The 24,015-nt window shown below is 51.3% G+C and overlaps 1 protein-coding gene across 4 annotated transcripts in view; it reads left to right on the forward strand.

Moving 5' to 3' along the window:
* The window catches only part of NLRC5 (NLR family CARD domain containing 5), a 90,363-nt gene that overhangs the window by 33,370 nt on the left and 32,978 nt on the right, over positions 1 to 24,015 (forward strand). For all 4 annotated transcript variants that reach the window (XM_053602355.1, XM_053602381.1, XM_053602363.1 and 1 more), the window contains exons 3-20: positions 1,880 to 2,186; positions 3,872 to 3,931; positions 5,625 to 5,693; positions 6,789 to 8,466; positions 9,586 to 9,669; positions 9,814 to 9,897; positions 11,293 to 11,376; positions 11,514 to 11,603; positions 11,975 to 12,034; positions 13,454 to 13,519; positions 13,923 to 14,006; positions 15,460 to 15,543; positions 16,376 to 16,465; positions 18,580 to 18,648; positions 19,812 to 19,880; positions 20,668 to 20,766; positions 21,673 to 21,756; positions 23,465 to 23,554. In XM_053602355.1, the coding sequence (XP_053458330.1) occupies positions 1,892 to 2,186; positions 3,872 to 3,931; positions 5,625 to 5,693; positions 6,789 to 8,466; positions 9,586 to 9,669; positions 9,814 to 9,897; positions 11,293 to 11,376; positions 11,514 to 11,603; positions 11,975 to 12,034; positions 13,454 to 13,519; positions 13,923 to 14,006; positions 15,460 to 15,543; positions 16,376 to 16,465; positions 18,580 to 18,648; positions 19,812 to 19,880; positions 20,668 to 20,766; positions 21,673 to 21,756; positions 23,465 to 23,554 (3,239 nt within the window). In that variant the 5' untranslated portion in view covers positions 1,880 to 1,891. The remainder of the gene's footprint in view (positions 1 to 1,879; positions 2,187 to 3,871; positions 3,932 to 5,624; positions 5,694 to 6,788; positions 8,467 to 9,585; positions 9,670 to 9,813; positions 9,898 to 11,292; positions 11,377 to 11,513; positions 11,604 to 11,974; positions 12,035 to 13,453; positions 13,520 to 13,922; positions 14,007 to 15,459; positions 15,544 to 16,375; positions 16,466 to 18,579; positions 18,649 to 19,811; positions 19,881 to 20,667; positions 20,767 to 21,672; positions 21,757 to 23,464; positions 23,555 to 24,015) is intronic.

Consider the following 24,015-nt stretch of genomic DNA (forward strand, 5'->3'; position numbering starts at 1 on the left):
CTGCCTCAGCTTCTCCAGTAGCTAGGATTACAGGTGTGAGCCACTGCACCTGGCTGGTTGCTTCCAGTTTTTAACAATTATAAATAATTAGCAAACAGCTGTGTAATTAAAATTGATATATACATTCATGATTCTTCCCTGAGGTTAGAGTAGGAGAAAAGGAGTTGCTGGATCCAAGGCATTATGCATTTTTTAGGCTTTTGCTATGTGAGTGGCCCATGCCCTCTATTGCTACTCCTGCCAGGATTTCATTCAAGACTTCCAGTTTAGAAAAGGAAGAATTTTCATGGCTCGGCGCTTGTGGCTCAAGCGGCTAAGGCACCAGCCACATACACCTGAGCTGGCGGATTCGAATCCAGCCCGGGCCTGCCAAGCAACAATGACAGCTGCAACCAAAAAATAGCTGGGTGTTGTGGCGGGCGCCTGTAGTCCCAGCTACTTGGGAGGCGGAGGCAGGAGAATCGCTTAAGCCCAGGACTTGGAGGTTGCTGTGAGCTGTGATGCCATGGCACTCTACCCAGAGCTTGAGGCTCTGTCTCAAAAAAAAAAAAAAAAAAGAAAAGGAAGAATTTTCTTAGAGAGAGGAATTGGTTTATAAGTGTATTATCTGGGATTCGAGTTCATTGTGAGTAGCATGAAGCCCTAAACAACACAAATATAGATAGAGGGTATTTCCCTGTCATATAGTAGAACTCCAAAGTCAGAGAGTCTGAGGCAGGTGGACAGCTTTATTCTCCACCATATTGGCTTCCACCTCACGATTCAACATGGCTACCCAAGGTCCAACCATCTCATTGACATTCCAGCCAACAGGGGGAAGCAAAGAAGAGACGATATTTTCACTCACATCCCATTGGCCAAAATTTGGCTACATATAACTGCAAGGAAGGCTGGGAAATACAGTATATTCTATATCTGAGGTCCCCAGCCCCTGGGACTGGTCCATGGCCAACGTGTTAGGAACTGGGCCACACAGCAGCAGATGAGTGGCAGACAATAAAGTGAAATGTCATCTGTAATTTACAGCCACTCCCCATCACGCACATCACCTCCTGAGCTCTGCCTCCTGTCAAATCAGTAGTGGCATTAGATTTATGGGAGCACAAACTTTATTGTAAACTGCCTGCAAGGGGTCTAGGTTGTTAGCTTCTTGTGAGAATCTAATGCCTGATGATTATGGGTGGAGCCGAGGCAGTGATTCTAGTGCTGGGGAGCAGCTGCAAATACAGATTATCATTAGCACAGAGGTTTGACTACACAGAAACCATAGTAAATCAGTTGTTTGCAGACTCAAATCAAAACCACCACTCCCACCCACATTGGTCTATGGAAATATTGTCTTTCATGAAACTGGTCACTGCTACCAAAAAGGTTGAGGACCTCTGTTCTAGATGACCAGGGAATGTTCAGGAGTTCTAGTATTAAGAAATAAGGGAAGAACAGTTGTCAACTAGTTGGGGGACTACTAGCTGTCTCTGCTCTGAAGTTAGCTCAGACTGAGGACTAGTACAAATGAACAGGAATGATGGTCTACAGGGGACCGTCCACAGGGGATGAACTAAATCATTCTGGAAAGCCAGGATACAGGTACAGATGGGTGGATTTGAGGGGGGTGCATAAGAAGCAGACTAATCTCTGGAACCAATCCCAGGGCAGAGGCATCAAGACTCTACGTAGAGGCCACTTATCTGCTTATTTTCTGGGGCTTGATTTGGGTTCTTGAGTTCTACGTAGCTTTCCCCAGCTCACCTGTCACCCAATTTACCTGTCCCCCAGCTTATCTTTTCCCCCAGCTCACTTTCCACTCAGCTCACCTGTCGTCTCCCCCGCCCCCCATGTCACCTGTCTCCCAGCTCACCTGCCTCCCCTGCCCCTCTAGGGCCAGCTCCTCATGGACCCCATCAGCATCCAGCTGGACACCGGGAACCTGTGGGGCGGTCTCGTGAGTCTGCTCAGCAAAGACCCAGACTGGCTGAGCACCAAGATGAAGTTCTTCTTACCCAACATGGACCTGGGTTCCAGGAATGAGATCTTGGACCCTGAGCAGAGGATCATCTCACAAGTCAGACTATTGCACGCTCAAGGTCTGGCCACCTGGAAGTCGTTCATCCACTGTGTGTGCATGGAGCTGGAGGTACCTCTGGACCTGGAGGTGCCACTGCTGAGTACTTGGGGCAGTGAGGACGGTAAGGACAGGTGTGAGAGAGCAAAGCAGCCCACTCAACCCCTGTGACATGGAGAGCCTAGGAAGGCCCAAGGACCCACCTGAGTCACACAGAGAGGGTGCAGCTGGTCCAGGAACAAAATTCTGTGTTGCTGGGTACTCTGCAAGCAAATTCTCTAATGCCACAAAATCAGCTGGGTCCTGAAGGTCCCCCTCTTCCAACTGGCTCACTCCAGTTGCTCAGGGAGACAAGATGCAGTGAGAAAAAGACTTCTTGCACTCAGAAAATACCAAATAGACCACAATGCTCAAGAAATTTCTTCCTTTTTTCTTCTCTCTTTCTTTCATTTTTTTTTTTTTTTTTTTTGAGACAGAATCTCACTCTGTCACTTGAATAGAGTGCTATGGCTTTATAGCTCACAGCAACCTCCAATTCCTCAAGCGATCCTCTTGAGCCTCCTGAGTAGCTGGGACTAGAGGCACCCACCACACCCAATTAGTTTTTGTTTTTTTTTTTATTTATTTATTTGAGACAGAGTCTCACTATGTCACCCTTGGTAGAGTGCCATGGCATCACAGCTCACAGCAACCTCAAACTCTTGGGCTTAAACAATTCACTTGCCCCAGCTTCCCAAGTAGCTGGGACTACAGGCACCCACCACAATGCCCGGCAATTTTTTTGTTGCAGTTGTCATTGTTGTTTAGCTGGCCTGGGCCGGGCTTGAACCTGCTAGCTTCAATGTATGTGGCTGGTGCCTTCACCACTGTGCTATAGGTGGCAAGCCAAGTTCTTTTTTTTTTTTTGAGATAGAGCCTAAAGCTATCGCCCTGGGTGGAGTACTGTGGCATCACAGTTCACAGCAACCTTCAACTCCTGGGTTCAAGCGATTCTCCTGCGTTCGCCTCGCAAGTAGCTGGGATTACAGGCGCCTGCCACAACACCCGGCTATTTTTTGGTTGCAGCTGTCATTGTTGTTTGGCAGGTCCGGACTGGATTCGAACCTGCCAGCTCAGGTGTATGTGGCTGGCGCCTTAGCCGCTTAACCCACAGGCGTCGAGCCAAGTTTTTCTATATTTAGTAGAGTTGGGGTCTTGCTCTTGCTGAGGCTGGTCTCAAACTCCTAAGCTCAGGCAGTTCACTTGCCTCAGCCTCCTAGAGTGCTAGGATTTCAAGCATGAGCCACTGAGACCAGCCCCAACAAGGTTGTTTTTGGGGGTTTTTTTGTTTGTTTTGTTTTGTTTTGGTAATAGTTTCTCCCCAGTTATCACAGGAAAGATTTCTGACCTCTACGAATAGACAGGCAAATTTAAGCCTTTTGAACTCCCTGGGCATTCTGTTTATTCACTGTACTGAAGGGAGTCAAAGAACAGTGAGGGGGACCATTCTCCTTGGAGAGAAAGTGGGAACTCACTCAGGAACTCTACCACATGGCAGCGTATGGGAAACGCAGGGGGCTGGGCACACACACACACATGCACACACACACATGCACACATACACGCACACATGCACAGGCGTATACATACATGTTTCTACCCACCAGTGTCTTCAAGACAGGTTTCCCCTGCAACAGATAACTTAATTTTATTTCTCCTTTGCTGGGTGCCCACCCTATGGGACGAGCCTGAGCCAGAGAGCAGGCCACAGTGGGTCCCCAAGCACCCCACTGCATCCCCATGACATTTATATGCTCCTCTCTTTTGCAGGGTTCCCCAGCCAGCTGGGGGCTGATGAAGAAAGCCAACCTGGATCTTGGCTCCATCCTGGTAAGGCCTGGGGCTGGGGAGCAGGAAGGGGGTGGTAAGCACTGCTAAGTCCCCACCTCCAAGCTGGAGGAGGCTGGTGGTGGCCGGTCACAACCATTTCCCTTTAAACCATCCTGCTCATCTGTCCCCATTCGTGCACATGGGTGCCATGCCCCTCACTGTGTCTCCCAGCCTCACCTCCTCCCATTCTGTGACTTCTGAGGCTTCAATCTGGCCTGTTGTGGGATCTCAAGGTCTTATCTGGAGTCCCTCAGGAAGCCTGTTCTCACTTTCCTATCCCCAAGGCTCAGGGCCTCATCGGTCAGCCCCGACAGAGTCAGGTTCACCAGGAAGCCCTAACCACCTGTTCTCCATTTGCATACCTCAGGGTCACCCACAACGGCTGGTCTACACCCAAGGAGCTCAAAGGGGTCAGTGATCAATGATGGCCACCTACTGATTCCTGGGTCATACTCTAGTCTCAGAACCTTTATTTCTGTAGAAGTAACAACTTTTTAAAATTATTGCTGTGCATACAGTAATGTTAACAGACAACAGCCACCCTGTAATTCCAGCTCTCCAACAAATCAATACTGTTTGTCCAAGTCCCTGGTCCATGCTGGCCCTTGTCACTGAGCTTGCATAATTTTCTCAAGGCTGTGACCAGGTCTGACTGATACTTGGCCAGTGAGTCCCTTGTTAGTAGAGGATTTGTCTAAATATTAAAATACTCTCAAATGGGTTCTAGTTCCTCTTGGGGACCCCTAAACCTCTCTGTGACTCAGCAACTGATAAGTCAATACCTAGAAGGTCCAGAAGCCCTGGACACTGTTCCAGGGAGTATTCTGACTGGTCACCAGTGCCTGGCAATAGGAATGTCTTCCTTCACTTCTTTTTTTTTTTTTTTTTAAAGACAGAGTCTCACTTTGTCGCCCTGGGTAGAGTGCTGTGCCATCACAGCTCACAGCAACCTCCAACTCCTGGGCTTAGGCGATTCTCTTGCCTCAGCCTCCCGAGTAGCTGAGACTACAGGCGCCCGCCACAACGCCCGGCTATTTTTTTTTTGTTGTTGTTGTTCTTGCAGTTTGGCCAGGGCCAGGTTTGAACCCACGGGCGCCCTACCCACTGAGCCACAGGCGCCACCCTCCTTCACTTCTTGAAGTTCTTCCTTGAGTCCCCTTTCCTTTCCTCCTCACATCTTTTCTTTTCCCCCTTCCTTCTTGTTTTCCTTCTTCCTTTCTCAAACTCTTCCAGAATGGCATTAAAGTGACTCTTGGAATCCATGCAGTGAGACAAGACTCATGAAACCATTAAGAGAAGGGAGGAAATGTGAGTGATAAGAAATTAGGGCAAGAAAATATGGTAATACAGGGAAGGAGGTCGCAGGCCTGGCCAAGCCCACTGCAAGTTTCACTTTTATGGCCGGGGTAGCCTCCACAGAGCTCAGACCTCCCCTGATGGAGAGCCGGCCACTCAGTGCTGCTGGGGCTGCTGACTGTGGACCCTGCTCCCTGCATCTTGGACTGAGAGACCCCCAGACCCAGAGCCTCCAGCCCTCTTACTGGGGCTTAGAAGCGCCTTTTGCAAACATGCTGGTGTTGGTGCAGCCTCTGCCTGCCACCTGCTTCTGGAATGGAGGTCCCCAAAAATGCTGGGTCCCGCCTCAGGCCTGGTCCCCAGCTCCCCCACCCCACCGCTGCCTTTGCTCTTTCAGGTGTCAAGCGCCCTCATCAGAGCTGTGGGTCCTCACCTCGCCGGAAGCAGTGCAGGAAGCAGCAGCTAGGTGGGTAGCTGAACTTTGGAGACGGGGGTGCCTTACAGCCAGGACTCAGACTCTGGACCTGTCCCCTGCCAACAAGCCTCAAGGGTCCCAGTAACTCTCCTCTTCCAAGCTTCCTGGAGAGAAGGATGGGAGGTTCCAGCAGGCAAGAGAGGGCTGGGCTGGTAGGAAAGGGTATCCCCCATCAGGCTGCAAAGGAGTTCTCCAAAGATGTCTCTGCTAAGGATCCTGCAGTACCCCAACAGGCACTTCCAGGGATACCCTATGTCTTCAGGGTTGAGGTGATCAACATGACCAGTTTGGGGTGTGAACAGGGATAGGGAGTGATGCAGAGGCCTTGGGGATGATGGGACTACAAAAGACTGGCCATGGTGGGGGGGTAGGGGCTGGAGAGGAAAGAGAAATTCTCTATTTCTTGACCATTTTTCCAAACTATTTCTTGTTTTTGGCTGGTTGTCCAACTACCTGGAATACTCCCCATCCCCGCCACTGCCAACCATGGGCATAACCAGAGGATACACATTGATACAAAATAAACCCCTACCCAGCCACCCTCTCCAGTCTCCCTTAACAGTGGCCTCAGTCTTTCCTCTGGCCCACTTGAGATCTCCCAGTGACCTGGCACTGTAGGACCCAGCTCCCACAGTTCTGATTGGTCAGCGCCCAGGGCCCTAGACTGTTAGCCTGGGCATTACATTGCAAAACTGAAATATTAGGGAGGGACACAGGGGACTCAGCTATCACAAGAAGAGGCTGTTCCAACAAGATGTTGCAAAAGAAGTGCCCCGTTTCCCTCCTCCTGTGTTGCTGAAAACCTTACACCATGTATACTGTTGCGAAAGGAGTAGAGCCACGGCCTGCACTTCTCCATCCACCCTCCCTGCCTAAGTGACTGCCGGAGCCTGTGCTTCTGCAGAACCAATTGCTTCTGGGAATCTGGGTGGCACAGAATCCCCTGTTGTGCTCTTGGCAACCACCCCCAACCTCCATGCATATTTAGCTAGGGCTAGAGGTTCCCAACAGCCCAGTAAGGGAGTGGGGGGACATGGCAGAGGGCCAGGGGCTCCCACCCTCATGCCATCTCCCTGCCCCCCGCAGAGTTGGCCAAGAAGTACTTGCAGCTTCTGAAGACCTCTACCCAACAGCGTTATGGTGACAGAGTCCCTGGGTCAGGGAAGCCCCTTGCCTCCAACCAGGCCTACGTCCCCCCAATCCTGCAGTGGACCCGAGCCACAATGCCTTTAGACACTCAGAAGAGTGCTGTTTTGAGAGACATCAAGGTAGAAGATGGCGCTGATGAGAGCATCTGGGACCTCTTCAATCCCAGGGCCAGAAGGGGGTCAAAGGTGACAGTGCTTTTGGGGAAGGCCGGCATGGGCAAGACCATGCTGGCGCACCGGCTCTGCCAGAAGTGGGCTGATGGCCAGCTAGACCACTTCCAGGCCCTGTTCCTTTTTGAATTCCGCCAGCTCAACCTGATCACAAGTGTCCTGACACTGCCCCAACTCCTTTTTGATCTGTACCTGAGCCCCGAGTTTGGCTCCGATGCTGTCTTCCAGTACCTAAAGGAGAATGCTGATAAAGTTCTGCTCATCTTTGATGGGCTGGATGAGGCCCTCCACCCCTGCTCCAGCAGGGAGACCCGGGGCCCTGGGGGCCGAGGCCCAGCCTTCGCCCTCTTCTCTGATCTCTGCTGTGGGACTCTCCTGCCTGGTTGCTGGGTGATGGTCACCTCCCGTCCAGGGAAGCTGCCTGCCTGCCTGCCCGCAGAAGCAGCCATGGTCCAGATGTGGGGCTTTGACAGGCCGCGAGTGCAAGAGTATGTGAGCCACTTCTTTAGTGCCCAGCCATCCCAGGAGGAGGTCTTGGCAGAGCTGCAGGCAAATGGACGTCTCTGGAGCATGTGTGCAGTACCTGCATTGTGCCAAATCGCCTGCCTCTGCCTCAGCCATCTGCTCCCTGGCAGTGCTCCAGGCCAATGTGTGACCCTTCTGCCCACCATGACTCAGCTCTACATGCAGATGATGTTTGCACTCAGCCCCCATGGGTGCCTCCCTGCCACCTCCCTGCTGGGCCTGGGGGAGGTGGCTCTGAGGGGCCTGGAGACTGGGAAGGTTATCTTCTATGCAGAAGACATCCCTCCATCCATGATGGACTTTGGGGCTGCCCACGGCCTGCTCACCTCCTTCTGTGTCTGCACAGGCCCTGGGTGCCAGCAGAAAGGCTATGCTTTCACTCACCTCAGCCTGCAGGAATTTCTCGCTGCCCTGTACCTGATGGCCAGTCCCAAGGTGGACAATGACACACTCATTCACCATGTCACTCTGAATTCCTACTGGGTGCTGAGGACCAAAGCCAGACTGGGCCTCCTCTCAGACTACCTCCCCACCTTCCTGGCGGGCCTGGCATCCTGTGCCTGCCGCCCCTTCCTCAGCCAACTGGCAGGGCACAATGAGGCCTGGGTGGGTGCCAAGCAGGCTGCCATCCTGCAGGTGTTGAGGAAGCTGGCCACTCGAAAGCTCACAGGACCCAAGGTCATAGAGCTGTGTCGCTGTGTGGATGAGACACAGGAGCCTGAGCTGGCCAGTCTCACTGCCCAAAGCTTCCACTTTCAACTGCCCTTCCACAACTTCCCATTGACCTGTGCCGACCTGACCAGCCTGACCAACATCCTGGAGCACAGGGAGGCCCCCATCCACCTGGATTTCGAGGGCTGCCCCCTAGAGCCCCACTGCCCTGAGGCTCTGGTTGGCTGTGGGCCCATAGAGAATCTCAGGTGAGTAAGGATAGGGGAGGACAAGGGAGGGGACTGGACTTTGGGGAGAGTACCAAGGAGACTGGATACAAATCTTGACTATCAGAACAGAATGGTCTTGACTGCCCCTGAGCCTGTGATATGAGTGCAGAAGCTCCCTGCCTCGACAGAAGTCCTGTGGAATCTTTCTATCTGGTTTCTGGACTCTCAGTCTCTCTGTCAATCATAGGCTGGAGCCTCAGATCCAGGCTGTGCTGCTAAAGGGTGTTTGACTTTAAGCGGGTCATGAAACCTCTCTTGGCCAGAGTTTTCTCTCTTTTTTTTTTCTTTTGAGACAGAGTCTCACTTTGTCACCCTCAGTAGAGTGCTATGCCATCATAGCTCACAGCAACCTCAGACTCTTAGGCTCAAGCAATTCTCTTGCCTCAGCCTCTCAATGGATTTGTTATAATTAACAACTCACTCATAGGACTGTTGTGAGATGGAGATGAGATAATGCATGAAAAATTCTTGGCACAGAGCAAAGGCTCTGTGTATTAGCTAGAGATAAGGCTATGCTGCAATAACAAAGAAGCCTCCCCAGCTACAGTAGACTAAGTAATGCAGAACTTTATTTCTCTCTCATGGATGAGTCAGAGGTAAGTAGTCTGGGTTGGTGGAATGGCTCTGCTCCATGTGGTCATGCAGGGACCCAGGTTTCCTCCATTTTTGCTCCACGACCTTGGATATTCCATCTGCACAGTCAGAGCTGGGTCATAGACATAATGTGTGGGCTCTGGCTTAGGGAATGGAGAGAAGCCTGGAGGAGACATGCCAATGTGTTAATGGTTCAGTCCTAGAACCAGAACGCATCCCTTTCACGAACATTCCATTGGTGAGAAGATAGTCACATGACCACACTAAGCTGCAAGGGAGGCTGGGAAATGTCATCTCTGGATGGGAAACCACATTCCCAGTTATAGCTCTGCTGCTATAGATGGAGTGGAGAATAGATTTTGGTGGACAATTAGCAGTCTCTGTCATATGTATCTGTTACTGCTACTCCTACTATAACAGGCCCCATCTGTCAGAAGGGGGTGGTGATGACCTCTAAACCCTTGCAACACTGATCCTGTGCCACTTTCCTTCTTCCCATGGCAGCTTCAAGAGCAGGAAATGTGGGGATGCCTTTGCAGAAGCCCTATCCAGGAGCTTGCCAACAATGGGGAGGCTGCGGAAGCTGGGGTGAGCGGGGCTTGGAACTGAAAATGTTCTTCACTGGGTGATGCCTGGCACTCTTCTCCCCTCCCCCAGTCCTACACAGGGCAGATCCCCAGCCTACTCCCTGCCCCATCCCCATTTTTCCCACCATCTTTGCTTACCCTGCAGGTTAACAGGAAGTAAGATCACTGCCCTAGGCATCAAACATCTGGTGAAAGCTTTGCCTTCTTGTCCACAGCTGGAAGAGGTCAGGTGAGTGATCTCCAGGAGGGATCACTGGCTGGGGAGAGTAGTAACTACTCAAGTCCCAGGGCTCCTTTGGGGCTGGACTGGGTCCTGCATCTATCATCAGAGTCTGACCAACAGATTTTCAGTGAAACCAGAGAGGGGAGGCATCAGTTCAAGAACTAGGTGGGGCTGAATCCAAACACAAGGCCCCCAAAGATGACAGAGCAGAGATTTTCTCTTCTATTATTTTGGGCCATCTTAGAGGAGCTTGGGTTCTGAGGCTCATTGTTTTCTTTCTGCGACTTTGGGAGAAGAGAGAACAGTGTGTAGGCAGGGGTCAAACACTGTGGCAACACATAATTTCATGAAGCATACACACCTCTCCATGTTTGTGCACACTTGTGTATACTTGCACAGAAGTACGCACATACCTACACAAGCATATACCCCCATACATGCTCATTCATAGGTGTGCACACTTGCATGACACACACATGCACACTTAGACACATGTGCACACCTAGACATGTCTGCACACTAACTAAGCTCATGCACAAATATACTCCCTCCCTGCATCAGGGACTCAGTACGTGGGGAGGGGTGGAGCCAAGGGCCCACCTCAGCAACTCACTGGCAGGACTTCTAGTTTAAAAAGCACCTTTATGAGATTTAGAAAAGGCACCCCTTTGCCCAGACAGATGCAACCTGGCATTAGGTTGCAACCCTTGTCAAGTGGACCATAAGTTGGACCACAGTCCCTGTCATCCCCTCAGCTGGGCATCTTTGTACAGTGATCACTCTAGTCAGGACAAAGGTCTAGAAATATTGAACTTGATGCTTTTTTTCCCTAATTATGGAGAGTGACTTTTATCTTTTCTACTGTTGCTCACCACTGCTGTCAATCACCTCATTTATCTGTTCCCACAGCTAGGAACCCTAGCAAGGCTGAGTTGTGAACTCCATCTGATAGGTGGTGAAAGTAGAGTCAGAGAAACATGTGCTTGGCCTAAGGGTCTGGGTTGAGTCAGGGCCAGAGCTGAGGCCGGGAGCAGCTCTCTGGTAGCTCATCACCTGGGGGCCAAGAGGCTTTGATGAACTTGGGCATAGGCAATTGCTAGACATAAACTCTGGGAAGAGGGTGCTGGGTCTCATCATTCCACCTCATGAGGACGTCAGTCTGTCGTCTAGATCCATTTGGCCACCAGACAGAAACTCTCCCATAGGGGATGAATGGGGACAGATGTGCAGCCAGCAGAGGGTCTTTCCTCCTGCCTCTGAGTGCCAGGGAGAAGGTCACCAGCTCTTTCTGGGCCCCTGTATTATGTCTCTCACACAAGAGTGGCTGTCCTGTCACTTGTCCACTGGGGCTTCCAATTATCCGCCCCAGAGCCGAGGGACTGGGCCTTGGTTTCCTTGCAGTTTTCAGGACAACCAGCTCAAGGACCAGGAGATACTGAAAATCATAGAGCTTCTCCCTTGCTTGCCACGGCTCCAGAGGCTTGAGTAAGTGGTATTTCCACTCACTTTGCAGCCCAGCCCCTCTCCCTGCCCAAATCACCCTCCTCCCTTGCAAGGCAAGAAAGGTCTGGGGCTCACAGAATGGACAATTCACTCCTGACACCTTTGTCACCATCATGCAGCCTGAGCGGCAATGACATCTCAGTGTCAACACTACTCTGCTTGGCACAAGTGGCGCTTACATGCCCTACCGTCAGGATGCTGCAGGTCAGGTGAGCAGAAGGAATGGGATCTTGGTCTTTGGGGCCTTGAGAAAGGGAGGGGAAATTAGGGATCAGGAAAAGAAGACCCCCTAGTCTGAAAGACTGATCTACATGTGAATGCCCGAGTCTGTTTCACTCACAACTGTGAGACAAATTGTTTTCCTGACTTTTTAAAACACTGTGTCAAGAATCATCAAGCAATGACATAGTCAGGAATTTACATGCCTGATTTGGAGCACTTTTGCCAGTGCTCTTATGGTTCTCTGTCAATCATAAAATCAGCTTTCTCTGGGTGTTTGGGGCAGGAAATGGTGTGCAGGTGGGGGTGGGGTGTTGGTTTCCAGTCCGTGAGTTTCATGGTTTGGTATCTGACCCCGCAGGGAGGCAGATCTCATCTTTCTACTTTCCCCACCTGCAGAGACAACTGCAGAGCTATCAAGGTAAGAAGCCTGAAAGCGGTGGGTCTTGGCCCATTGTGAGAAGTGACCTGGACTCGGGCATTTGAGGGGAAGAGTGGCTAAGAGAGCCAGGAAGAGCTGGGATGCTGCTACTATAGCTCTGAGGAATGAATTACTGCTCAGAGTTTGCAAAGGATTTTAACTTCCTCTAGCATGTCTGGACCCATCTGGCTCCTGTGGGAGGGACATTCCTCAGAAGTCTTGGAGTGAGCCAGACACTTGGGGAGTACATAAAGATACCATTAGACTGGCAACACTTAGGAGAAAAACTCCTACAACTGAAGGAAAAGGGGGAGAGCTACTATGGTACCTGCATCTTAGGGTTGTTCTGAGAACTGAAAGAATGAATACATTTAAAATGTTTAAAACGTGCAGTCAGCACTGCAATGCTGGCTATCCCAGCTGTGCATGGATTCCAGCTGGGTCAGGTTTGCATGTGTGAAGAAAGGGAAGCCGTTTTCCCTGAAAGAACATTCCAGCTGTACTCCCCCACACTCCTCCCTGGCTGAGACTCAGAGACAGGTAATCTCTGTGCTCGAGCATTCACTGTCCCTGCTCTGCTCCTCAATTTCCTCACCCATAAGGACCAATGTCCTTTCTTCTCCAGCTGTCTAGAGCTGTGATGCCCAATATGAGTCACTTAGCCCCATGTGGCTATTTAAATTTTAATTAATTAAAATGATGTAAAATGAAATTTCAGTTTATCGGCCACTTTAACCACACTTGAAGTATTCAAAAGCCATGGTGGCTAGTGGCTTCGACAGTGGATGGCACAGATGCAGAACATTTCTATCATGGAAGAAAGTTCTGTTAACCCAAATCTAGAAGCCTAGGTTCATAACACAGTAGCTTCCCTGAATCCTCTGTCCCTCCCCTGACCCATTGGAAGAGAGTTGAGAAGTGCTGTTTTCCCACAGCCTGGACCCACTTACATACAGCACATGCCCCCTGCCTTCTGAACCACAGATGCCACATCTACTCATGGAGACCATCACATCATAGATGATAGCAGCCTCTGTTTACTAAGCTTCAGTTTGGGACCTGAGCTGTGCACTCAAACACACATCATCTCACTCAATCCTTCCGGTAGTGTGTTAGGGGTGGTCATCCCGTTTTAGAGCACAGAAGATGGAGGCTCAGCTGAGTGAAATGACCTGCCTAAGGCCACACAGCTACACATGGCAGAGCCAGAATTTGAATAAAGGCTCCACTTGACCTCAACCCTTTTTGCTCCTGCTGCTTTTCTGAATAGTACCTGAGTGTCTTCGAGCAATCATCTGTTACTGATTCACTGCGAGTTGTGCTAGAGACTCTTTAGCCCACAGAAGCCAAGAAAACAGGCTTGGTCCATCAGGCTCTGGACTCCTGAGCCCAGGCCAATGCTTGATCTGTTCTTGACAGAACTCCGGACCTACAGGAAAATGGCAGCTGGAAGAAAGGGGCTCAGAGCAGAATTCTAACACTCAGGTAACTCAGAGGGATCTGCTGTCTGAAGAAAAAGGATATGAAATAAGGGAAGTCCTGGGGAAAGGATGGCAGAGACAGGGAAGACAAAGGGAAAAGCAGACGAAGGGCAAGGAAGGGCTAGGAATAACTCACCCTGATTCGGGTAAGAATCATCTGTCATAACAACAATAGCAACAATTGAATGGACCCTTGCTATATATGTGCTGGGCCTAATGCTAAATGTTTTATATCCATTACCTTATTGTAATCCTCTCAGAATCTCTGTGAAGTACATATTATTATTCCCATTTGGTAGAAGAGAAAACTGAGTCTCAGGCAGGTTAAGTGCCTTGCCCAAGATCGCCCAGCTATTAAGAGGTGTGGCCAGGATTAGACCTAAGCTCCTCTATCCTCCCCTCTACAGAATGCAGAAGTGTCAACTCCGGGTCCATGATGTGAAGGCTCTCATAGGCCTGCTCCAGGAAGGCCCCCGCCTGGAGGAAGTAGAGTGAGTATCACGGGAAGTCCTGGGGCAGGAGCCAGGAGGGGCAGAGTGGGCAGGGCCTCCCTCACCTTTGGGTGGGTGGTGTGGGGGAGGGGCATGCTGCCCCATGAAGAATGTGGGGAAATCAAATAATCCTAACAGTGGCCACTATTTAGCACTGGTCCTGTGTTGGGTGCTGGTGAGGGGCTTTTGTGTACATCCTCTCATTTAATCCCCATATGCTGATCTAAGTACGGTTGTTATCTGAATTTTATAGAGCAGGAAATTAAACCACAGAAAGGTAAATGTTCTCTAGGCCATACAGGTGGGAAAGGTCTAGACCAGCGTTCAAGCCCCAGACAGTCTGGCTCCCAGCCTCACCCTTAACACACTGCCACCTCTGTCATTGAGGTCTGGAGTAAGAACACATCTGGGTCTGTTTTCGAAGCCACAACCCCTCAGAGTCCCCCCACCTTCTATCTTTCTCCCAGAGGAGAGTGGGATGCTCTCCTCTGTTTCAGCTGGAGAAATTCCCATAATATCCAGCTCTTGGAAGAGCCTGTGAGAACAGGGTTTGGGGATTGGTAGAGTTCCTGCCATGTCACTAGAAGGGATCGCTCCAGGAAATCTCCCAGTGGGCCTGCAGGGGGAATGCAGGAATGCGCTGATGGGTTTCGAGGTGAGTGGCTCCACCCAGGGTGAGGTGGATGGCCTGAGGGCTGCCTTGGTGATCAACTCTTGATCCTTAATCTTGACCAAGGGAGAGAGAACCAGGACAGGATTAGAAGGTGGTTTTTATGAAGCTCAAATACTTCTGCCCACCTTGCCAGCACTGAGCCTGCCCTGCCCTCAGCTCTGTCACCAGCAGAAATAACCATATTGCCTATGTGGTTACACACACCAGACACCACACAGCTCCCTTTCCTTCCCCTCATAACCAGTCCACCCTGGGTCAGCTTACCTCCTAAGTAGCTGTCAAACCATCCTTTTCATCGCCTCCCTTGTCCACACCACCCTCATCCCCTCCCGATGACCTCTTTGGTCTCCTTGCTGGTTTCCCTGCTGTCACCCTGACACCTGTACCTGGCAGAGTGATGTGCATTTCACGGAAGCTGCACCTGCACTCCTTCCCCCTGCACAGGGTAAAGCCCAGATCCCCAAATCCTGGACAGTGCAGAATCCTGACCCCACCCTCCCAAGCCCCATCTGTCCCACACTCCTGCTCAATCTCCAGTTCAGAAGCGCTGGTTCCCTTTTGGGGATGAAATACACCAATCACCGTAGAAGCACCAAGGACGTTGCCAGGCATGTAGTAGGCAGTGTGTTGATTTTAGTAATTACTACAGTCCATTGAGTGGAGTGACGCTTTGACTAAAGTCACAAAGGACTGCGTGGGTGCTGGGAGGACTGCATGGGTGCTGGAGTCAAAGAGAGACTCCAGCCTGGCAGTCCAGGGCATCAAGCCTCTCTGTCTCAGCCTCTCAGGGAACCAGCTGGAAGATGAAGGCTGTCGACGGATGGCAGAAGCTACCCTCCAGCTGTGCATCACCAGGAAGCTGGAGTGAGTTGCCCACCCCACCCCTGGGTAACAAAGAGAACCCCAGAGACCCCAGGTGCTCCCTGCCAGCCCAGTCCCATGCCCACAGTCAGCTTATGTGTGCAAAGCTTGATCACTGTGCACCACTGGCTTGCATTCCAGTTCATCCTTGCCGCAGCTCTAGAGTGGACAGGTGTGGGTGCTGCATTGGAGCAACACTGGGTGCACGGGTGCTAGGGCACCGGAGTAGGAAGTGATGTGTTTGGGTGGGGGGCAGCATTGGGGTGGCGAGATGGAAAGTAAGGGCACTAGGCTGTGGGGGTGCTGTGGTACCACGTGCCTGGGGTTGTGGGGGTTGGGGGAATCCTAGGATCATGTGGGTTGGGGAAGGGGAATGTTGAGGTTTGTTGGAAGTGGTTTGGGGCTTTGGCTTTAAAACCTGGCTCTATTACTTAGGAGCTTTGTGACCCTTGGAAAGTAAGTGGATGTCTCTGGGCCTCAGTTTTCCCCCTTTCAAAATGAGATCACATGAAACCACATATGTACAAAGCCCTTGGTTCAGAGCCTGGTACAGTCAGTGCTTAAATATTATTCCACAGAAGAAACTGAGGCTCTATGAGCTGATGTCACTGCATCAGTTCTTGCCACTCAAGCTGGAGACTTTGTTCTCTGAGTGAGGCAGCAGGTCATTCATCACCCAAAGGGCCAGAATCCTTTGAGAGACCCCAGTTAGGAACTCAGGACATCCCAGGGGTGACAGCCAGCAAGCTGCTGAACCACGAGGAGGACACTGGAGCTGTCTGAGGCTGGGGATCACAGCCACTTGCTGACAGCTGTCTTCTCCTCCTCTTCACAGCCTCAGTGACAACGGGCTCTCTGTGGACGGGCTGTACCATGTGCTAAGTGCTGTGAGCATGTGCCGGACCTTGAAAGAGCTGCACATCAGGTGAGCACCCCCAGGAGGTACCCACTCCCCCTCTAGAGCATGCTCTGCAAAACCCTTGGAATTCTCTCCTGCCCTAGGCCCTTGGGACCAGTAGAAGGTGCTGCTGGTGCCCTGTCCAGATCCCGAGAGAGCTGTCCCCAGCTGCTGTAAGCATTGGCTGCTCACAGCTTATACCTTCTCTGGAGAACTGTCCTTGGCTGATGGGAGCCAGAGATTGCCAGGAGGTGAAACCCCACCTCATCCCCTCAACCAAGAGTCGCCAGTGACAGAGACAGAGGCTACAACTTTCCAGTGCCCTTAACTTGGCCAGGGGTATGGGGGGGACAAACTAAGGTGCCCTTCATGCTCTAGAGCTCCCCATTGGGTCCGGCTAAGGACCTGCCTTGTTCAGCATCCCTCAGTCCCTTACCTGTCTCTCCTGAGAATTGTCCTTTAGCTCATGATGTGCACAAGTGACCAAATGACACATGAGCCCTGCCCCACTCACAGGCCCAAGCTTTGCCACTTAGGAGACCTGACCTAAGACAGGGACCAACCCTGTTCCTGTAAGTCTCACTGTCCAGAGTGGGGAGCTGAGGACGGATGCTAATTAAGGCCAGCACAGTTCCCGCTTGGAGGGAAGCCTCACTCTTGGCTCTCAAGTGAACCAGGTGGTCCTTGCTGTAAACACCATTGAAGAGGCCGGGCGCAATGGCTCACATCTATAATCCTAGCACTCTGAGAGGCTGAGGCAGATGGATCTCCTGAGCTCAGGAGTTAAGGACCAGCCTGAGCAAGAGAGACCCTATTTCTACTAAAAGTAGAAAAACAAGCTGGGCGTAGTGGCAGGCACCTGTAGTCTCAAGATCTTGCACTCTTGAGTCTCAAGTCTCAAGCACTGACTGTACCAGGCTCTGTATCAAGATCACCTCGACAATCTCAAGAGGATTGTTCAAGCCTAAGAGTTTGAGGTTGCTGTGAGCTATGATACCACAGCACTCTACCCATGGTGTTACTCATAGGGCAACTGAGTGAGACTCTGCCTCAAAACAGTAACAAAACAAACAACAACAACAAAAACACCATTAAAGGGAGGAGAGGATAGATTAGGGGACCTTGGTTCACTTTACATGCTAATTCATAGGATGATAGAGATACAGTTTTAATAAGGAAAGATGTATGTGGTTTTGGAAGTAAACATAAAATTTTAATTCATCTTCTTTACCGTAAAGCCTTTCAAAATGTTCAAAAGTAGAAAGAATGGCTAACGTGCATCATTGTAGCTCACAGAAACCTCAAACTCCTGAGCTCAAGCAATCCACCTGCCTCAACCTCCCAGAGTGTTAGGATTGCAGGTGAGAGCTACCGCACTTGGCCTTAATCTTGTTTTACAAAGAAAAAAATTACTGCATCAGAAAACAACAGGTTCGAAGAACCCAGGTTAACAGTGGTAATCTAGGTGTGTGCCCCACACAGAAGGAATACCACCCTCAATTGGAGGGCACCACGTGCCAGGGATACAGATTAGCCAAAGGAGGAGGGTTTCAGCCGAGGGCCAAAAGAGAGAGGGGCACAGAATTTCAGTTTTCTTTCAAGGGCTTGCCCAGGAAAGGAAGGCTGTATAGGTAATAGACAAGTTTAAGAAATCTCTCAGTAAACCAGGCACGGTGGTCCACGCCTATAATCCTAATGCTCTGGGAGGCTGAGGTGGGTGGATTGCTTGAGCTCAGGAGTTGGAGACCAGTCTGAGCAAGAGTGAAACCCTGTCTCTAAAAACTAGCCACGGCATTGGGGTAGGAGCCAGTAGTTCCAGCTACTTAGGAGGCTGAAGCAAGAGGATCATTTGATCCCAAGGAGTTTGAGGTTGCTGTGAGTTGTGACACTATGGCACACTATGGCACTAGGGCGACAAAGTGAGACTCTCTCACAGAAAAAAAAAAGAAAGAAAGAAAGAAATCTCTGCGATAGAAAGATTTCGGGCCTCAAAAACTCAGAGGAAGTCAGAGGCAAGTCAGAGGAAGTGGCTGCAGCTGGAGACAAGGGAGTGGCACCTGAGAGGCCAAGGTTAAAAAATGTCAAAGAGCAGCAGGGACACAGCAGCCTCTCACTTCTTCCCTTCTCCCTTCTCTCTGCAGCCTGCTGCACAAAGCCGTGGTCCTCATGTTTGCCCAAGACCTGGAGGAGCAGGAGGAACCCCAGAAGAGGTAGGCCCCAGTCTCATCCCAGCTTCACTGGGGTCAGGGCCAGCCCCTCTCTGGTCTCCACAGCTGGGCAGTGCCAGCCAACTGCCAGGGAGACCTGGACGAATTCACGGAAGAGTGGGAAGTGAGCAGGCTTGGCCGAGTATGCACCCTGGATGGGGAAGAGTCAAAAGACAGAATGTCTCCGTTTTTCATGGAACTTAGAGCCTGGAGATGTGGGATGTAGATGGCACACTGGGGAGGTGTGGGCTGGCCAAAGAGTGATGTTTTGGAGACTGAAGCCCTCCAGCCTGAATTCAGATGACTTTCTAGCCTGTAGCTCTGATCTTGGTTAGAACTTCTGGCTCCCTGTAGCATAAGGATGTTTTTAGGGGGTGTTTGCCTCCTCCAGGGTGCCTTTGTCCCAACCCAGCACATGGGCGAAGACCCAGCTCTTTGCAACTCAGAGTCCCTCCACAATCTGTTCTGTGGGGTAAGAACCCTTAAAGACTCGTTTAGAGTTGGGACTGACTTCTTTGAAGCATTGAGGAGGAAGAGGATGGAAAACTTAATGATAATGGCAGCCCAGGTTAACTGAGCACTTACTGTGTAAGCACCAAGCCCCTGACTAAGATCAATGCAATTCACATGCATTCTCCAGTGAGAGGTTAAGTGATTTGTCCAGGGCCACAGAACCAGGAAGTGGAGAAGCCAAATTGTGACCAGGGTCTGACTCCTTGCAGAGTATAGTGATTGAATGGGAGAAAGTGAGGTTGACGATGGACTTTGGGGACAGTCTCCTGACCTGGTGCAAGGAGGGAGAGTTAATCTGACTGGAAATGATGGGAAATGAAGAAATAAAGCCAAGAAAGACAGGGAGACGAGAGAGGATGGCATCGGGAGGACTGATGCAGCTGAACTGTGGAAACAGCTTTATTTATACATATCTTAACACAGGGGGTAGAGATCAGCCTTAAAAAGGAAAAACTGTACTTGCCGATCACAAGGAAAGTATGCATGGGCTATGTGACTTGGGGCAGGTGGAAAGAATGTTGTTAAAGGAGGAGAAGTGGTTGGGGGTCTCTGAGCATTTCCCAGGCTTTGGGGGCCCTGCCACCCACAGCCTGCTCCCCGCAGGACAGTGAACAGGCGACTGCTCAGCCTGGCCTTGGCGTTTGTCCTTTTAGGGCTGCATTTCTTGACAGCCTCATGTCCCAGATGCCCTCTGAGCTGCCCCCAGGCTCCCAAAGGATCAGGTACAGTAATATTTTACAGACCCCGGGTGGCATTCCAGCCCCTTCCCTTCCTCTGCTCAGACCTGTCCCCCAAACCTGTCCCCAGGCCCCATGCACTCCCTGGGGGACACTATGACCTGAAGTGTCCAGGGGTAGAGGCCTGGCTTCCCTATCCCTAGCTCCCCTGCCTAACCCATCTCAATCACCTCCACAGCCCAGGGGACCCCACTCCCCTTAGCTCCCCTGACACTCAACAGCTGAGGGTCATGGGAACTCTGGACAGAGAGGATGGGGAACACTGACCCCTTCTCTCCTGAACCTTGAGACTAGGCCTGGGGGCTCCGCTCAGCCCCTGGAGGGCTCCCACCAATACGCTTCTTGCCTTTTCTCTTGTTCCGAGTCTATCTGAATCTGCTATTCTCTCTCTCAATCCTTGTCTCTCCCATAGCTATTCTTCTTCTACACAAGCGGTTCTCAACCTGTGGGTCGCGACCCACAGGAACTGTATTAAAGGCTCGGCATTAGGAAGGCTGAGAACCACTGCTCTATACCCTCACTCTTGTTGTGTGTTCCTCTGACTCATGTTTGCCCTCTCTCAGCTCTGCATCTCCCTGTCTTGGTTTCTCTCCCTTCCTCTTCTCTGCCCCATGTCTGACGTCCTGTGGGTGTGGTGCATTTTGGTCCCTCTTTGTCTCTGCCTGTCTGGGTGCAAATGTGTCCCCCTAGTCCCTCTCTTGCAAGCTTTGCTCTCTGCCTATGTCTCAGGGTGTGGCAAGAGCTGCAGGGCTGTGGTTTTGCCCCTCTGCAGGCTGACGCATTGTGGCTTCCAAGCCAAGCACCTACAGCAGCTCTGCAAGGTGCTAGGAAGAAGCTGCCACCTTGGTCACCTTCATCACCTCCACCTCGAGTGAGTAGTTTGCTTATTGGAAGGCAAGGGTGTGGGGCCATTAGAGTTAGCTGGTGTACGTGTGTTGGGGTTTAGTTTTACTTTTTAAGATGTACACCAGCCATTCTTTCTCTGCTGAAATCAGGAACCCCTTAGGGCAGCAGTTCTCAACCTGTGGGTCGCGACCCACAGGAACTGTATTAAAGGGCCACGGCGTTAGGAAGGTTGAGAACCACTGCCTTAGGGAAAAGGTCCCAAACATTTTTGGCACCAGGGACCAGTTTCATGGAAGATAAATGGGCGGTTGGTTAGATATGAGTCTGCAAGCAATTGATTTACTGTGGTCTCTGTGCAGTCAGCCCTCTCTGCTACTGATAATCTGTATTGACAGCCGCTCCCCAGCACCAGCATCACTGCCCCAGCTCCACCTCAGATCATCAGGCGTTAGATCCCCATAAGGGGCGTGCAACCTAGATCCCTCCTGTGTGCGGTTCACAGGAGGGTTCGCGCTCCTCTGAGAGTCTAATACTGCCACTGATGAAACAGGAGGCAGAGCTCAGGCGGAAAGTGATGCAGAGTGGCTGTAAATACAGATGAAGCTTTGCCCTGTTCCTAACAGGCACCAGACTCGCGCCAGTCCACAGCCCAGTGGTTGGGGACCAGAGCCTTAGAGAATCTAGTAAAAGTTGCAGCACAGGGCCCTGTCTTCCAAACTACAGGTTCCTCACATTCGACACCATCAGAAGGCCACTTCTGGTTCCCCAGGGGCCCGTGAACTTTAGAATCAGAACCTGGGGGAGTCCCTAGCAAGCCCAGGGCTGTGTGCCCAGTTTCAGGAAGTCACATGGCAGGAGTGGAGGGGGATAGCGCTACTGCCCACCCACTCCCACTTCCACTAATGTTTTCTCTCTCTCCCCCGACCCCCAGCTTCTCAGGCAATGCTCTAGGGGACGAAGGTGCTGCCCTGTTGGCCCAGCTGCTCCCAAAGCTGGGTGCTCTGCAGTCCTTAAAGTGAGTAGCCAGTTAGACAACACCTCTGAAGGGGTGGGGAGTGTCCTGTGCTCCATCACCCTCCATCCTGGGGTTATTGTAAAGATTAAATCAGGAAATGCATATAAATCACCCCTGACCCATGGTCATGCTCCACAAAGGCTAGCTAATACTGTGATTCTTATCCAATCACAGCTAATACTGTGATTCTTACTCAAATAGAGATCTGTGTCTATGACTCTGTAATGCAGCTTCTGATTTAGGGTTTCACTTCTCCAACCTGTCTCCTGTGGCTCTCCACCTGGGGCAGGTGAAGGAATTACTGAGTAATGGCTAGCAGCAGGGTGGGTGGGCGGAAGCTGGGAGCCATGCTAGCCCTGGGGTACAGGGAGGGGTTATTTGATAGGGTTAGGACAGCATAGGCAGGAAAGGTTTGTGCCCAAGAAGACACTCTAGCAGAGTGCCCAGGGCTGCCTGAGGGAGCACCTGGTGGAGAGAGGGTATGTGGGGGAGGCCAGGAAGTCCCAGACTCTGCCTACAACATGCCAAAGCTCTCTAACTGGCCCTGATGCTCCTGGTTCACCCAGCCCCTCCTTCTGCCAAGCTAGAGGAGCCTGGGGAGAGGTCATACACAGGGGCCTGTGTTCTAGGCTAGCTCTGCCACCTGCTCTGCTATGTGACCATGGGCAACTGCCCTGGTTCCCAGTCAGTAAACCCATAAACTACAAATGTGGCCACTGCTTATGGTTACAACCTCCAGAATGAATGCTGTGGCCTGAGGGTCCCTCCGGTCAGTCATTCTTTCTTTGGGATGCTGGCAAGGAAGGGAAATTGCCTCTGTTCCCATTCAGGCCTGCACCTGGGAAGGGAGGACGGCCTTGTCACTGCAGGCGAATCACATGCTGATAGGAGCTTTCAGGCACATACCCATGTGACCTCTTAATAATACAGGTGCCTGGGCTCGGTGCCTGTAGCACAGCAGTTATGGCGCCGGCCACATACACCCAGGCTGCCGGGTTCGAACCCGGCCTGGGCCAGCTAAACAACATTGATAACTGTAACAAAAAAATAGCCGGGCATTGTGGCGGGTGCCTGTAGTCCTACTTGGGAGGCTGAGATAAGAGAATCGCTTGAGCCCAAGAGTTTGAAGTTGCTTTGAGCTGTGACATCACGGCACTCTACCAAGGGCAACATAGTGAGACTCTGTCTCAAAAAAAAAAAAAAATATATATATATATATATATATGCATACAGATGCCTGGATGACTCGGTGCTTATGAGGCTGTGCCCATGCCAGAGGAGTGGGCTATTAAATGGCAAAAAACACTAACCAGTTGACAGGGGGACCATGAAAGAAAAGAGCATCTTTTTTCCTGCTTTCTGAACAAGAGGCCACATATTTTCATTTTGTGCTTGGGACCACCTCTCCTTTACCAGGTAGAGAACAGGAATGGAGGCCCAGCTTTAGCTGGAAAGCTCTCCTCAGACCCGTGACAGTCCAAGGGAAACACTGAGTTCTCAGCTTTGTCACCAACATGTCTTGTAACCTTGGCCAAGGCCTTGCCTCTCTGTGGGCCTCCATTTCCTCATTTGTACAAGGAGGAGGTGAAAGGGGAGCTGGGGTTCAGTGTCTGGAATCAGGGACAACCCTCCTCCACCCCATGCTCTGACTACAAGAGGATGTGTTGAGTCTGGGTGACCTCCATCGTGTTGCTCCTGTGCTCTCCAGCCTCAGTGAGAACGGCTTCACCCTGGACGCTGTGCTCAGTCTAGCCCAATGCTTCTCCACTCTGCAGTGGCTGTTCCACCTGGACATCAGGTGGGTGCCCATCTGCCCCCACCTCTGTCCCACCCCGACATTCCCGAGGCCATTGTCTCCCACTTGGGCCCCTCACTTGTCAAATTTATCCTTGGGGCCTTGGGTGGTACCAGGTCCTGTGAGCATGTGATGGGTATCTGCTGAATGAATGAATGAATTTGGCCCCAGGATGCTCAAATTTCTTCAAATTCATTATGGGACAGACCATCGACTCTCCCTCACTCTCTGTATTGTCTGCAGAGACTTTTGAGAAAACTGGGAGCTCCCTGGTAGCCAATGAGTGCATAGGGACCTTCCTTAATTGTGGGGCCACTGGAGCTGATGAGAATACAGAAGAAAAGGTGCCATCTAACCAGGTGGCCCCAGGCCATCTAGGGCTCTGTATCCATGGCTTCAGTGGAGGTCCTGCCTCCCTTCTCTATTCCTGAACATCCCCAAGAATTAGAGGTACCATTGCAGAT

This window comes from Nycticebus coucang, chromosome 2 (genome assembly GCF_027406575.1).
Source record: "Nycticebus coucang isolate mNycCou1 chromosome 2, mNycCou1.pri, whole genome shotgun sequence".
In the NCBI taxonomy this organism is placed as follows: Eukaryota; Metazoa; Chordata; class Mammalia; order Primates; family Lorisidae; genus Nycticebus; species Nycticebus coucang.